At 43.2% G+C, this 16796-nt stretch overlaps 1 protein-coding gene across 1 annotated transcript; it reads left to right on the forward strand.

Moving 5' to 3' along the window:
- Positions 1–5222: 5222 nt before the first annotated feature.
- On the forward strand, positions 5223–12786 carry LOC121535939 (zinc finger protein 566-like). Its single transcript, XM_045206367.1, has 3 exons — positions 5223–5406; positions 10961–11085; positions 11275–12786. The coding sequence occupies exons 1-3, from the start codon at positions 5334–5336 to the stop codon at positions 12568–12570; spliced, it is 1494 nt and encodes a 497-aa protein (XP_045062302.1). The 5' UTR covers positions 5223–5333; the 3' UTR covers positions 12571–12786.
- Positions 12787–16796: the final 4010 nt, after the last annotated feature.

The raw sequence follows: 16796 nt of genomic DNA on the forward strand, positions 1-16796 counted from the left end.
GTTTTAGATGCCATCTCTCACAGTTGAAGTGTACCTATGATAAAAATTACAGACCTCTACATGCTTTGTAAGTAGGAAAACCTGCAAAATCGGCAGTGTATCAAATACTTGTTCTCCCCACTGTATAAGGCAAATATAAGCCTAAAAAGTCTGTTACATATTGTGTTTGTACTGTGTAGGCCAGTGGTCACCAACCTTTTCAAGATCACTTACGCAGTCACTTACGCAGTCAAAAAGCAAGCTGAGCTATCCGACTGGCCAGTGCAGTAGGTGCACTCGATGTACTCACAGATCTCTCGTCCGCCGGGTAGGTGGAGTTTGTCTTTTCAGACAAATGAAATGGTTCAAAATGGGAACACTTTGCTTACCCGGTGCGCAGGGCTTCTAAATCAAGTGCACCTACCGCCAACAGCGCTACACATCGTCGGCTTTTCTACAGAAATGTTTAGTGATCGACTAAGAATGCCTTGAAGATCGCAGTTGACCGGTTGGTGACCACTGGTGTAGGCTATATGATGTTCACAAATGCCTATTTTATTACATCCATTCACCTACTAGATTTTTTCACCAAGACAATTTTAATGACAAAAATGAATGCAGTTTATTTAATGCTGATTTTTTTGTTGTTCTGTGTGTGGTTTTCATATGGTATATTTAAAACTTGTTTGTTTACTAGACACAAAATGGGCTTTTCATTCTAAAACTTTAATTGACTCTCTTTAGTATACATCTGATCTCACCCTATTCTGCATACACCCGACAGCACTTTATAACCAACATCTAATCAAATCAAAGTTCACTGGTCGCATACACAGATTTGCAGATGCTATTGCAGGTGCAGCCAAATGCTTGTGTTACTAGCTCCAACAGTGCAGTAATTAATACCTAGTAATACAAAACAATACACACAATACTAAAAGTAGAAATTAAGAAATATCAGAACGAGCGTCAGAGTCCGGAATATACAGTGCCTTCAGAAAGTATTCATACCCCTTGACTTATTCCATATTTTGTTGTTACAGCCTGAATTCAAAATTGATTAAATCTTTTTTTTCCCTCACCCATTTATACACAATACCACATAATGACAAAGTGAAAACATGTTTTTAGACATTTTTGCTAATTTATTGATAATGAAATACAGATATCTCATTTACGTAAGTGTTCACACCCGAGTCAATACTTTGTAGAAGCACCTTTGGCAGCGATGACATTTGCCCATGATTATTTTCAAAATTCTTCAAGCTCTGTCAAATTGGTTGTTGGTCATTGCTAGACAGCCATTTTCAGGTCTTGCCATAGATTTTCAAGTAGATTCAAGTAAAAACTGTAACTCGGCCACTCAGGAACATTCACTGTCTTCTTGGTAAGCAACACCAGTGTAGATTTGGCCTTGTGTTTTAGGTTATTGTTGTGCTGAAAGGTGAATTCATCTCCTAGTGTCTGGTGGAAAGCAGACTGAACCAGGTTTTCCTCTAGGATTTGTCTGTGCTTAGCTCCATTCCATTTCTTTTTTTATCCTGAAAAACTCCCCAGTTCATAACGAATTAGAAGTATAACCACAACATGATGCAGCCATCACTATGCTTGAAAATATATAGAGTGATACTCAGTGATGTGTTGGATTTGCCCCAAACATAGCACTTTGTATTCAGAACAAAAAGTGAATTGTTTGCCACATTTTTTTGCAGTATTAATTTAGTGCCTTGTTGCAAACAGGGTGCATGTTTTGGAATATGTGTATTCTGTACAGGCTTCCTTCTCTGTCATTTATGTTAGTACTGTGGAGTAACTACAATGTTGTTGATACATCCTCAGTTATCTCAAATCACAGCCATTAAACTCTGTAACTGTTTTAAAGTCACCATTGGCCTCATGGTGAAATCCCTGAGCGGTTTCCTTCCTCTCTGGCAACTGAGTTAGGAAGGACACATGTATCTTTGAAGTGACTGGGTGTATTGATACGCCATCCAAAGTGTAATCAATAACTTCACCATACTCAAAGGGATATTCAATGTTTGCTTTTTTTTCTCTCTCCAATAGGTGCCCTTCTTTGCGAGGCATTGGAAATCTACTTTCATGGGATTTCCTCAACATTCTAAAGGGCCCATTGTGACATCATGACTTCCAACATTATATTCTATTCACTGTAAACAACAATGTAACTTTTGACAAACATCTGCTACTTTGACCACTTTCCCAACAAGTTAGACAAAGTTTGTGTATGAACTCTTCCTCTACTTCTCTGCTATTCAAATCTGAAATCATAGCAAAAATATATATTCTACCAATCTAACGATACAGCTGTTTTAGTAACCTCATTAAAAATACTGAAATTCGGACCACTTTCCCAACAAGTTTGACAAAAAGTTAGTGTAGGAAATCTTCCTCTGCTTTTCAAATATGAAATCAGAGCTGTTTTAGTAACCGCAGCAACTGCTTTCATTGAGCTAACCTCCCACTGTCATGTAACTCTGTTGGTGACGTTTCCCTGGTTACCATAGCAACATTTGGTCTCACTGCATTAATAGCCCCGCTTACTCAGTCTGTTTGAAGTGTCACAATTATCGTTTTCTACTGGTAAGAAGTCACAAAAACATTGAAACCAGTACACACACAAACACACACTCCTTCCACAAGGATCTGCTGTCGCGATCGACAAGCCCATCTTGACGTTGTTTCACAAGAGAGGGTACGCGCTGTTGATACAAGCTACTACCACAGAAAATAATACCCTGCTGGATCCAGTGTTAATTTCTCAACCACAAAGTTGCTTCCATTCAGGTGTGCTCAGGTACTAAAGCTATCACAACCCAGTGTACTGCATTTTCACTTCAGACATCTCTCAGGTATGAATGTTGACCAAAACATTGGTATCACATTTCACTGCTTGCATTAGCTCTGTCTTCATGTAAGTATATAAAAAAACAAACATCAAAATAAATTAACGGTCTACATTTGGATTTCAAATAATGAATCTCAGATGTACAGTATGCTATGCACAGTTAATATGTGTCACCCCTGGGGGCCGAGATGCTCAGAGGGAATGGGTTCCCCCGTTCCAGGCAGTGAGTCCCTCTTCCCACTGATCCTCCTCCAGCCCAGAGAGGACTTCATGAACATCCCACTGTTGTCCAAATACGTTGTGAAAAAATGTTTTTCATTTACTTAACTTCAACAATGCCTCATTGTCTTCTGTTATTACAGTTTGCATATACTGTGGTATTCTAGTAGGAGGGTGTATAAAAGAGTAGTAGTCAGAGTGTAGTTATTTCTGATGAAATGTGTGATCTAATTGCCCCACAATCCAAAGTAATAAGGTTGACATAGTAGTATATCAAAGTAATCGGACCAATTATTTTACTACATTTTAACTTGGACTATAGTGAAGTGCTTAAAACTGCAAAAATACTTTTAAACAGGTCAAGCAAGTCCCACAATTTTACTTAATGTAAAATTACCATCTAGTTATTATTATTATTTAGCACGCTACTCCTCTTACACAATTTAAGATAGAAACACCATTCAAACTTTAAAACAAGTTTTTGATATATTTTATACTTTTTAAACTATTAAGATTTTTGTCCATCTACTTCCATGGAATTTCCTCAGCATTCTAAAGGGCCCATTGTGACATGACTCCCACCATTCAAAATCAGCTACTTCGACCAATTTTCCCAACAAGTTAGATAATAACTTAGAGCGTACGAAAGAGATCCAGAGAGGATAGGTTTTTAGACAGGTTGGATTTCTTGCGTTTATAGCCATGGTGATCAGCTGCACTGCACTTATAGAGCGGAAAACACAGAAATTAAAGATGTGGTAGTTGCAGCAGCAGAGAAATATTTGGGTGTGAGAGATTTTAGCACAGAAGATCTACATGGAGTTGAGAGAAGGGGTTCCATCCTCCCAGGCCGGCGGCCTGGTGTAGGATCTCTTAGGGCCAAAGTTGTGGGATGGGGTGGTGGGTTTTTGGGCATAGTGTATAGGTGCAGGGTTAGATGGTGGTGCAATTTAAACGTTAACCCTTTTCTCTTTTTTTGGGGACCAGAATGTGCAATTCGCACTCCGACCTGTGAATGGCAGCAATACCCAACACAGCGTCCAGTCTGCTGTAAAATCACACGGAGAAGAAGTAAACGACCCAGATAGTGGACATACATGAGCAGGCGTATACATTCCTGAATTAGATGTGCAAATACTGTATGTAGAAGACTAACAGATGAACTGTCTGTATACGCTGTTGAACTGTTGGTGATAGTAGTTGCCCTCCAGTGGGTGGAGGGTGTTCAACCTGTCAGAATTGTATGATGCTCAGATTATCTGTCTATTGAATAGTTTATCATCTGGCAAATCTAATAGGAGTGATCTACTATTGGAGCCATTAATATTATTGTGGAGAATCGAGAGACTGAGTGTAGTAGTGTGATTCTGCTGGGTCCCCGCCCACTCGGGTGTGGAAGGGAATGAAATTGTAGACCAAAGGGCTTTAAAACTAGATATAATTCATATTCATACCCCACTGGGTTGAGGCCAAATGTAAGATCAGAGCCATTTTGATAGATGTGTGGCAGAAGAGGTGGGACTCCGAGCCCAAGGGCCGGCATTTATATGCCTTCAAAAGAAAGGTTGGTGGACCAAGATTCAAAAGGTCAGATTAGGAAGGAAGAGGTGGTGTTTGGCAAGCATATTAATGCTTTGTGCCTGGAGTGCATGGTCGATATAACGGTGGAGCATGTGTTGTAAGTATGTTGAGGAGAGGGAGAGATTGATGTTGGATGGGGTTGGGGGATGGGAAATTGTCTGTTGGAAGTTAGTAGGGCTCTTTTTTATTTTCTCAGAAGTACTGAGTTAGGTAGGAGGATTTAGAAATGTGGAGCTAATGTTGTAAACCGTGATTGACCACACACTCCAGCACGGTAGGTGGTGGCATGCACCTTAAACGTTTGTTTGCAGACCGCCAATCTACCAAAGAAGAAGTAAACGGAAACGAACAGTGACCAAGAACAATTTCCACGTTAGCGTTTTTGTTGTTATTTAGACGTTTATTAACCTTGGAACTCAAAATATGACAGGACTTGGTTGATATATGTTATCTAGGTAACGCTAGCTAGCTTCTAACAATGGCTAACTGTGTGGTTTTTCACACTCAAATAGCCTCCGTTATGGAGGTGCTAGCGAATGCAGCCGTGGCAGAGATCTGTAAACTCGTAGACGACGACTATGCAGTGTTTCGATTGGAAATAACTCAAAGCCAGAAAGAAAACAGGACATTGCGGAGGAAACTACAGCTACTGGAACTGAAGGTGGCACGGGAGCGCGCAGAGAGGACAATGCGAGAGCGCGTCCTCGCCAGTCGTCCAAGTAGTGTCAAGATCCTCGACCAATACAGAGGGATGGCAAGAGGTACATTTTGCAGAAGGACGAGGCTTCGGGGCCTGTCGCCCCGTTTGCCTCTGCGCATGTGTGACTTTAGATGCGTTATGAACCACATATGGTTAACCAGAATTGGGTCTTGGACAGTTTTGGGATATTTTGCAATAATTCCCCTGATTACTTAGCTATCTTGCACAAAGACACTATCATATTCTAACCAGATTTGATTTACTGCATTTCTTATTATTTACTCAATGAAAACAAGATGATGCATGGAACATAATCAATCTATAAATAGTATATCAAATAGTTATGTGAAATGTTACCTTACATCCGTGACAATTCTAGACAGTGCCCGTGTCCGAATACCCATACTACATACTTTAAACTGCATACTGTTTACTCATCGTCGCATACAATTTAGCAAGTACCTTTAGTAAAAAAGTATGCAGTATGCTACGGCCGCAACGCAGTAGCTGCTCCTGACTCGCTGAGTAGGTGGGGCAGGCCGAGTGCGCATGGATTTTTACAAATTCAACAGACATTACATTAACCAACCTTATAATGGCTAATTTCCAATTCGTTTAATTTCTCTAAACTCTAAATAGAATAGGAATAGAGTTATAGGCCTACTCAGACTGGTTATAGGCAACTTAACAGTCGACCTACACTGTAGCCCAGGGGTCAGCTTGGTCTCATAGTCTAGACCTAACATAGTAAATGTAAATCTGGGGGACCAAATTAAAATCATATGTTATGTTTGGTATGGTTACATAAGGCAGATGGTTACTTAAGGCAAAAACGAAGGTGGGTTGGTTGGTCGGATAATGCAAACATCTAGCAATCCGAAGGTTGCGAGTTCGAATCTCTTTACGGTCAACTATAGCATTTTAGCTAATTGGCAACTGTAACTACTTATTACTTTTTAGGTACTTTGCAACTACATAGCATGTCCTCCCGAGTGGCGCAGTGGTGCCACTAGAGATCCTGGTTCGAATCCAGGCTCTGTCGTAGCCGGCCGCGACTGGGAGACCCATGGGGCGGCGCACAATTGGCCCAGCGTCGTCCAGGGTAGGGGAGGGAATGGCCGGCAGGGATGTAGCCCCCCTTATCAAGCGACACAATACCCCATAATGACAAAACAAAAACAGGTTTTTAGAAATGTTTGCAAATCTATTCAAAATAAAAAACGGAAATATCACATTTACATAAGTATTCAGACCCTTTACTCAGTACTTTGTTGAAGCACCTTTGGCAGCGATTATAGCCTTGAGCCTTGAGAATGACGATACAAGCTTGGCCAACCTGTATTTGGGGAGTTTCTCCCATTCTTCTCTGCAGATCCTCTCAAGCTCTGTCAGGTTGGATGGGGAGCGCCGCTGCACAGCTATTTGCAGGTCTCTCCAGAGATGTTAGATCAGTTTCAAGTCCGGGCTCTGGCTGGGCCACTCAAGGACACTTCACTCTGCGGGCAGAGTGGAGTGAAGGTTCACCTTCCAACAAAACAACGACCCTAAGCACATGTCTTGGTTGTGTGCTTAGGGTCGTTGTCCTGTTGGAAGGTGAACTTTCACCCCAGTCTGCCTTTTACTGAGGAGTGGCTTCCGTCTGGCCACTCTACCATAAAGGCCTGATTGGTGGAGTGCTGCAGAGATGGTTGTCCTTCTGGAAAGTTCTCCTTTCTCCACAGAGGAACTCTAGAGCTCTGTCAGAGGCCCTTCTCCCCTGATTGCTCTGTTTGGCCGGGCGGCCAGCTCTAGGAAGAGTCTTGGTGGTTCCAAGATCTGTGCCTCAACACGATCCTGTCTCGGAGCTCTACGGACAATTCCTTCGACCTCATGGCTTGGTTTTTGCTCTGACATGCATTATCAACTGTGGGACCTTATATAGACAGGGGTGTGCCGGTCTTAATACATTTGCAAAAATGTCTAAAAACCAGTTTTCGCTTTGTCATTATGGGGTATTGTGTGTAGATTGATGAGGGGAAATGTTTTTATTTAATCCATTTTAGAATAACCAAATGTGGAAAAAGTAAAGGGGTCTGAATACTTTCCGAATGCACTGTATATACAGTACCAGTCAAAAGTTTGGACACATCTACTCATTCCAGGATTTTCACACACCTCCAGGCTGTGAAAGGGCTATTTTACCAAGGAGAGTGATGGAGTGCTGCATCAGATGACCTGGACTCCACAATCCCCCGATCTCAACCCAATTGAGATGGTTTGGGATGAGTCGGACCGCAGAGTGAAGGAAAAGCAGCCAACAAGTGCTAAACATATGTGGAAAAGCATTCCAAGTGAAACTGGTTGAGAGAATGCCAAGAGTGTGCAAAGATGTCATCTAGGCTAAGGGTGGCTATTTGAAGAATCTCAAATATAAAATATATTTTGATTTGTTTAACACTTTTTTGGTTACTACATGATTCCATGTGTTATTTCATAGTTTACAATGTAAAAAACAGTAAAAAATAAAGAAAAACCCTTGAATGAGTAGGTGTGTACAAACTATTGACTGGTAGTGTAAATTAAATCAAATAGCCTCGTACACACACAAACTTTTCAAATGTTCAAATCAAAAGGCTATTGCACAGAAAAACGTGGACAGTCGGGTGCATCGCAATTTCCGAACCCCTGGACAGCAACATAAAACTAAAGCACTGATCATTGGGAACGAGATCATAATGACTGGTAAGGCTTCATCCATACATTAAATAATTAAATAGGTAGCCTAGCCTACAAAACTAAAACAATCCATATGTTAAAATCAAAAGGCCTGATTAACATGACGTCAATAATGCAGCCGCATCCCGAGTCTCCGGTGCCGACACGTTCAGAAATCAAAAGATGGTTTAGTATTTTGTTTAAAAGCCCTGACGAAGGCCAAGAAACACTTTTCAATGAGAAAACAGAAATCCACTTTGGCTGATAAAAATACTTGTTTTCAACGATGTAGTGCCTACGATTCAATACTCGATCATTTTAAGGATGACAAAATCTACTTAGCCTGCATTTGAACACCACCGCAGAAGCTTCGCTATTACATTTTGTCATCTTACCAATTAAGTAACTTAGTTTTGTTGTTTGGCTACTCAAAGAGAAATAGGGCTCTTCACTAGCAGCCCACCTCTTCCAATGCATTGTGGAAAAGTGTGCATCAAATTCTACTAGATGAAGAGCTGAGATGAGTATAACATCCTGGCATTTAAAACATCTCGATTTTCGCAAAATGCACATACTATAAAACGTTCTATTTTCACATACTGAGAATCCGTCATGCGCGATTGCCTTGTTTCCCTATATTCGTTGATTTCGGTAGCGCATCCCCTTATCTAATTGATCCGCTGTTGTCAAAGACGAAATTAGTATTTAAAGTATACTCGATTTTCGAAAAGTCGCATAGTATTAAACTTAATGTTTTCGCATACTCAAACGGCATACTATTTAGGACGCAAGTATGGGCATTCGGACATGTGTAACGGTAGCTAACGCACTTTTGTACATCTCGCTGTTCCGTACATTGAACCTTATTTTAGCGCCCCAAAAACGTAATACTTCCAGGTCACTGTAATATGAATACCATTGTAAAGCACAATTTCTCCCCTTTCCAGCAAAATCAATGACGAGACCTTCATGCTGCCGGTCTCTGCATGATTGAAGAAAGCAATGGAGCTCCGCCGGGTCTTTTAAAAAATGGCGGGTTGGGAAGCTAAAGCGTCTGCGTCATAGTGAAAGGGGGAGTTATGTCGTGGCTTTTTTCACCCGATTTGTCACCTCTAAAATGTAAATAAAACACTATAAAGAGTTTATATAATGTCTCATCACATACCTATTTGAAGGGTTGTGTCGAATTTGAATAGGGTTTTTAGGGCGGCACTAAATGTATCTTCAGAATTAAACTGTGGGTGTCATGGTTTTTGAGAGTCATGATGGCTTGCAGTAATTCCTCGAAAAATTAACAATTGATTGAATTAACTATTGATGAACTCACGAGTAATTAACTTTACACTCACCATTGATCATTTCTTGTTTTTAATATGCGAGAGAAGCGCTACACCTGGTGGAAAGAGGCTGTATGGCACAGAATGAGTTGAATAATGCGTGCCGTACATTAATGTGACACTTCAAAGTACAGCGTCAGCCGGGTCAGTTTGTTCAACTATTTACATTTACATTTACATTTTAGTCATTTAGCAGACGCTCTTATCCAGAGCGACTTACAGGAGCAATTAGGGTTAAGTGCCTTGCTCAAGGGCACATTAACGTCATTTAGCAGACGCTCTTAGCCAGAGCGACTCACAAATTGGTGCGTTCACCCTATAGCCAGTGGGATAACCACTTTACAATTTGGGGGGGTTAGAAGGATTACTTTATCCTATCCCAGGTATTCCTTAAAGAGGTGGGGTTTCAAATGTCTCCGGAAGGTGGTGAGTGACTCCGCTGTCCTGGCGTCGTGAGGGAGCTTGTTCCACCATTGGGGTGCCAGAGCAGCGAACAGTTTTGACTGGGCTGAGCGGGAGCTATGCTTCCGCAGAGGAAGGGAGCCAGCAGGCCAGAGGTGGATGAACGCAATGCCCTCGTTTGGGTGTAGGGACTGATCAGAGCCTGAAGGTACAGAGGTGCCGTTCCCCTCACTGCTCCATAGGCAAGCACCATGGTCTTGTAGCGGATGCGAGCTTCAACTGGAAGCCAGTGGAGTGTGCGGAGGAGGGGGGTGACGTGAGAGAACTTGGGAAGGTTGAACACCAGACGGGCTGCGGCATTCTGGATGAGTTGTAGGGGTTTAATGGCACAGGCAGGGAGGCCAGCCAACAGCGAGTTGCAGTAGTCCAGACGGGGAGATGACAAGTGCCTGGATTAGGACCTGTGCCGCTTCCTGTGTAAGGCAGGGTCGTACTCTCCGAATGTTGTAGAGCATGAACCTGCAGGAGCGGGTCACCGCCTTGATGTTGGCGGAGAACGACAGGGTGTTGTCCAGGGTCACGCCTAGGCTCTTCGCACTCTGGGAGGAGGACACAGCGGAGTTGTCAACCGTGATGGCGAGATCATGGAACGGGCAGTCCTTCCCCGGGAGGAAGAGCAGCTCCGTCTTGCCAGGGTTCAGCTTGAGGTGGTGATCCGTCATCCATACTGATATGTCTGCCAGACATGCAGAGATGCGATTCGCCACCTGGTTATCAGAAGGGGGAAAGGAGAAGATTAGTTGTGTATCGTCAGCGTAGCAATGATAGGAAAGGCCATGTGAGGATATGACAGAGCCAAGTGACTTGGTGTATAGGGAGAAAAGGAGAGGGCCTAGAACTGAGCCCTGGGGGACACCAGTGGTGAGAGCACGTGGTGCGGAGACAGCTTCTCGTGTCAACTATTACCATGTCAATCAACGCTGAATCGAAACTTGGCTCACACCACAGATTTTGATGCCAACACAATCGCTACAGTCCCATTAGTTTTCATTGTAGCCTCGTTTGAATGCCGCGGTTGCCCACATATGTACGGAACGGAGTTAGCTACCGTACAATATAGCATTGAGCATTGACAGTAGCTAACCTAACCACCTCTTTTCCCCCAATCCGTCTCCGGTGAAGGACATCTCACTGGAGGCCACAGGAGTTTTGTGAAGCCAGCGAGAGAAAACACATGGAGAGATGACCAACCAATCACAGTTGATGAGGGGAGTGGAACCTCAACCCAGCACGTTATTGTGATAGAGGTTAGTGTCATAGTGTAACATAAAAAATTACAGTACATGAAATGTGGCCAGCTTATTTTAGAAAGGCTCCCCTCAGCTATTCACTTGCTTACATGTACATCCTAATTTATAGCTTGCGAGACTTCCCTATGACATTGTTATCCAATTCAACTCATGTACCGGTAATAACCTCCTCTCTTCTTGTGTCAGTCTGAAGATGCAGAGGCTGCAGGTCCTGGAGGATTGTCTCTGGTCAAGCAGGAGAGGACTGAAGGAGAGGAGGACCCACGACACACCAGAGACATCCAGATTGGAGCAGCGGCTGGAGTGGCGCCCCCTGTAGCCACGAAGGACCACACCGCCTCGCCCCAGCCCAGGACCAAATGCAACATTACAGAGGACAGTGGAACGCTGAACACTGTCCTCAAGTCAGAGAAAGACACAGAGACTTTAACTGTAACACAAAGGCTTTTACACACAGGATCTGACCACAGGTCAGACTCAGAGAGATTGGGGCTGGGGCCACTGGGCTGTCCTCCTGCTCCCAGCTCAGAGTATTTACTTTACGGTAACCCGAGCCCAAGGACAGTTCATTCCCATCAGGACTCAGGTGACGCATTAGAGACTGGCAATGATCCGTCTTGCTCTTACACTACAGAGATAGAGCCTGGCAACATGCCCTTGGGTTTAGAGACTCATAATAATCTGTCTAGAGGGGACTGGAACCGGTACAGTAGTAGTGTATACTCTGAAGGGTGCCTAGATAAGAAAGAGGTGGTTATAGTCGTAGATGAGGTGAAAGTGGAGGGCGACGCTCCTCCCACATGGAATGTAGATAGTCATCTAGGAGACGGACACTCGCAGGGCAGTGATTTCTTAGATTACAGGGGAAGTTTAGGGACAAATCTAAATGTCGCCACCCACTCCCCTTTACACGCGTTCGGGGATCGCGACCCAGTGTCCACGACGATGGGGCCTTCCGATTCACATGGCAGCATCCTTTTCGATCAGGTATTGAACTCAAAGGACCAAAGGGCCAAGGCTCAGGGTGGGGAAGCAACATCAGACAATAGTAATGAGAAACGTTTCCTCTGCATGTTCTGTAACAAAGGCTTCAGCTGCCTCCAGAAGGTGGAGATCCACCAGAGGGTCCACACAGGGGTGAAACCATTCAGCTGTACCCAGTGTCATATGCACTTCTCCCACTCGTCCAGCCTTAAGAGGCACCAGAGGGTGCACACAGGGGTGAAACCATTCAGCTGTACCCAGTGTCACATGCGCTTCGCCCAGGCTGGTGACTTGAAGAGGCACCAGAGGGTCCACACAGGGGAGAAACCCTATAGCTGTACCCAGTGTCACATGCGCTTCGCTCAGGCTGGCAACCTGAAGATGCACCTGAAGGTCCACACGGGAGAGAGGCCGTTCGCCTGTACGGACTGCGGGAAGAGGTTCTCAGAGAGGAGCTACCTCATGATACACCAGCAGAAAAACCATTCCACTCTATAACATAGAAAGTAATCTTTCCACTCGTTAGACGTTTAGATCAAACCCTGCATTAAAGACAAAGATACATTTTAATTGATCCACAGATGCATTTGGAATAACGAGAGTAACAGATTTAAGTGTTGAATATTCCAGGGTAGAATATTGCAACCATACATAGGAGATACAGTGCATTCGGAAAGTATTCAGACCCCTTGACTTTTTCCACATTTTGTTAAGTTACAACCCTATTCTAAAATTGATTAAATAGTTTTTTCCCCTCATCAATCTGCACACAATAACCCATAATGAAAAAGCAAAAACAGGTTTTTAGACATTTTTGCACATTTATAAAAAATTACAAACTGAAATATAACATTTACATAATTATTCAGACCCTTTACTCAGTACTTTGTTGAAGCAGCTTTGGCAGCGATTACAGCATTGAGTATTCTTGGGTATGACGCTACAAGCTTGGCACACCTGTATTTGGGGAGTTTCTCCCATTCTTCTCTGCAGATCCAAGCTCTGTCAGGTTGGATGGGGAGCGTCGCTGCACAGCTATTTTCAGGTCTCCAGAGATGTTCGATCGGGTTCAAGTCCGGGCTCTGGCTGGGCCACTCAAGGACATTAAGAGACTTGTCCCGAAGCCACTCCTGCGTTGTCTTGGCTGTGTGCTTAGGGTTGTTGTCCTGTTGGAAGGTGAACCTTCAACCCAGTCTGAGGTCCTGAGTGCTCTGGAGCATGTTTTCATCAAGGATCTCTCTGTACTTTGCTCCGTTCATCTTTCCCTCGATCCTGACTAGTCTCCCAGTCCCTGCCGCTGAAAAACATCCACACAGCATGATGCTGCCCCCACCATGCTTCACCTTAGGAATTGTGCCAGGTTTCCTCCAGACGTGACGCTTGGCATTCAGACCAAAGAGTTCAATCTTGGTTTCATCAGACCAGAGAATCTAGTTTCTCGTGGTCTGAGAGTCCGTTAGGTGCCTTTTGGCAAACTCCAAGCGTGCTGTCATGTGCATTTTACTGAGGAGTGGCTTCTGTCAGGCCACTCTACCATAAAGGCCTGATTGGTGGAGTGCTGCAGAGATGGTTGTCCTTCTGGAAGGTTCTCCCATCTCCACAGAGGAACTCTGGAGCTCTGTCAAACTTCTTCCATTTAGGAAAGATGGAGGCCACTGTGTTCTTGGGGACCTTCAATGCTGCAGACATTTTTTGGTACCCTTCCCAGATACAGTGGGGGAAAAAAAGTATTTAGTCAGCCACCAATGTGTGCAAGTTCTCCCACTTAAAAAGATGAGAGAGGCCTGTAATTTTCATCATAGGTACACGTCAACTATGACAGACAAATTGTGAGAAAAAAAATCCAGAAAATCACATTGTAGGATTTGTAATGAATTTATTTGCAAATTATGATGGAAAATAAGTATGTGGTCACCTACAAACAAGCAAGATTTCTGGCTCTCACAGACCTGTAAATTCTTCTTTAAGAGGCTCCTCTGTCCTCCACCCGTTACCTGTATTAATGGCACCTGTTTGAACTTGTTATCAGTATAAAAGACACCTATCCACAACCTCAAACAGTCACACTCCAAACTCCACTATGGCCAAGACCAAAGAGCTGTCAAAGGACACCAAAAACAAAATTGTAGACCTGCACCAGGCTGGGAAGACTGAATCTGCAATAGGTAAGCAGCTTGGTTTGAAGAAATCAACTGTGGGAGCAATTATTAGGAAATGGAAGACATACAAGACCACTGATAATCTCCCTCGATCTGGAGCTCCACGCAAGATCTCACCCGTGGGGTCAAAATGATCACAAGAACGGTGAGCAAAAATCCCAGAACCACACGGGGGGACCTAGTGAATGACCTGCAGAGAGCTGGGACCAAAGTAACAAAGCCTACCATCAGTAACACACTACGCCGCCAGGGACTCAAATCCTGCAGTGCAGGACGTGTCCCCCTGCTTAAGCCAGTACCTGTCCAGGCCCGTCTGAAGTTTGCTAGAGTGCATTTGGATGATCCAGAAGAGGATTGGGAGAATGTCATATGGTCAGATGAAACCAAAATATAACTTTTTGGTAAAAACTCAACTCGTCGTGTTTGGAGGACAAAGAATGCTGAGTTGCATCCAAAGAACACCATACCTACTGTGAAGCATGGGGGGTGGAAACATCATGCTTTGGGGCTGTTTTTCTGCAAAGGGACCAGGACGACTGATCCGTGTAAAGGAAAGAATGAATGGGGCCATGTATCGTGAGATTTTGAGTGAAAACCTCCTTCCATCAGCAAGGGCATTGAAGATGAAACATGGCTGGGTCTTTCAGCATGACAATGATCCCAAACACACCGCCCGGGCAATGAAGGAGTGGCTTCGTAAGAAGCATTTCAAGGTCCTGGAGTGGCCTAGCCAGTCTCCAGATCTCAACCCCATAGAAAATCTTTGGAGGGAGTTGAAAGTCTGTGTTGCCCAGCGACAGCCCCAAAACATCACTGCTCTAGAGGAGATCTGCATGGAGGAACGGGTCAAAATACCAGCAACAGTGTGTGAAAACCTTGCGAAGACTTACAGAAAACGTTTGACCTGTGTCATTGCCAACAAAGGGTATATAACAAAGTATTGAGAAACTTTTGTTATTGACCAGATACTTATTTTCCACCATAATTTGCAAATAAATTCATTAAAAATCCTACAATGTGATTTTCTGGATTTCTTTTTCTTCTCATTTTGTCTGTCATAGTTGACGTGTACCTATGATGAAAATTACAGGCCTCTCTCATCTTTTTAAGTGGGAGAACTTGCACAATTGGTGGCTGACTAAATACTTTTTTCCCCCACTGTACGTGCTTCGACACAATCCTATCTCGGAGCTCTACGGACAATTCCTTCGACCTCATGGCTTGGTTTTTGCCCTGACATGCACTGTTAACTGTGGGACATTATATAGACAGTTGTGTGTCTTTCCAAATCATGTCCAATCAATTGAATTTACCACAGGTGGACTCCAATCAAGTTGTAGAAACATCTCAAGGATGATCAATGGAAACAGGATGCACCTGAGCTCAATTTCGAGTCTCATAGCAAAGGGTCTGGATACTTATGTAAATAAGGTATTTCTGTTTTTTATTTTTAATACATTTGTAAAAATTTCTATAAACCTGTTTTCGCTTTATCATTATGGGGTATTGTGTGTAGATCGATGGATATTTTATTTAATCAATTTTAGAACAAGGCTGTAACGTAACAAAATGTGGAAAAGGGGAAGGGGTCTGAATAATTTCTGAATTCACTGTATATAAGCCTAAAAAGTTTGTTACATATTGTGTTTGTACTGTGTAGGCTAGTTGATGTTCACAAATGCTTATTCCATTACTTTAATTAAATTACTAAAAATAATTCCCAAGACACTTTTAATGAGAATTCATGCAGTTTATTAAGTTCATGCAGATGTTTTGTTGAGACATGTATGTGTGGTTTTCATATGGTGTATTTCAAACTTGTTTATGTTTAATAAACACAAAATGGGACTTTTCATTCTAAGACTTTCATTGAGACTGATCTCACCCTTTTCTGCATACACAAAACAGTGCTTTATAAGCAAATATCTTACTAAATAATACTAACAAACCTACTGTACACATCAAAATAGTTTAGTCAGGTTTGTCTGACTTTTGACTTATCATAGCTGACTTATTTTTACTCACATCATATGTATGTCCTCCTGATTCCTGCTTATAAGCAAAAACTAAAGCAGGAAGCACCAGTGACTCGGTTAATAAAAAAGTGGACAGATGACGCAGATGCTAAGCTACAGGACTGTTTTGCTAGCACAGTCTGGAACATGTTCCGGGATTCTTCAGATAGCATTGAGGAGTACACCACATCAATCACTGGCTTCATCAATAAGTGCATCGATGATGTCATCCCCACAGTGACCATACGTACATACCCCAACCAGAAGCCATGGATTACAGGAAACATCCGCACTGAGCTAAAGGGTAGAGCTGCCGCTTTCAAGGAGCGGGACTCTAACCCGGATGCTTATAAGAAATCCCGCTATGCCCAATGACGAACCATCAAACAGGCAAAGAGTCAATACAGGACTAAGATTGAATCGTACTACACCGGCTCTGACGCTCGTCGGATGTGGCAGGGCTTGAAAACTATTACAGACTACAAAGGGAAGCACAGCCGCGAGCTGCCCAGTGACACAAGACTTCCAGACGAGCTAAACCACTTCTATG

The sequence above is a fragment of the Coregonus clupeaformis genome, chromosome 22 (genome assembly GCF_020615455.1).
Source record: "Coregonus clupeaformis isolate EN_2021a chromosome 22, ASM2061545v1, whole genome shotgun sequence".
NCBI lineage: Eukaryota > Metazoa > Chordata > Actinopteri > Salmoniformes > Salmonidae > Coregonus > Coregonus clupeaformis.

Coding starts and splice junctions, on each gene's coding strand:
- LOC121535939 (XM_045206367.1), top strand. CDS start 5,334: ATGCGAGAGCGCGTCCTCGCCAGTCGTCCAAGTAGTGTCAAGATCCTC. Junction 5,407..10,960: donor ATACAGAGGGATGGCAAGAG/GTACATTTTGCA, acceptor TCTCCGGTGAAG/GACATCTCACTGGAGGCCAC. Junction 11,086..11,274: donor AGCACGTTATTGTGATAGAG/GTTAGTGTCATA, acceptor TTCTTGTGTCAG/TCTGAAGATGCAGAGGCTGC.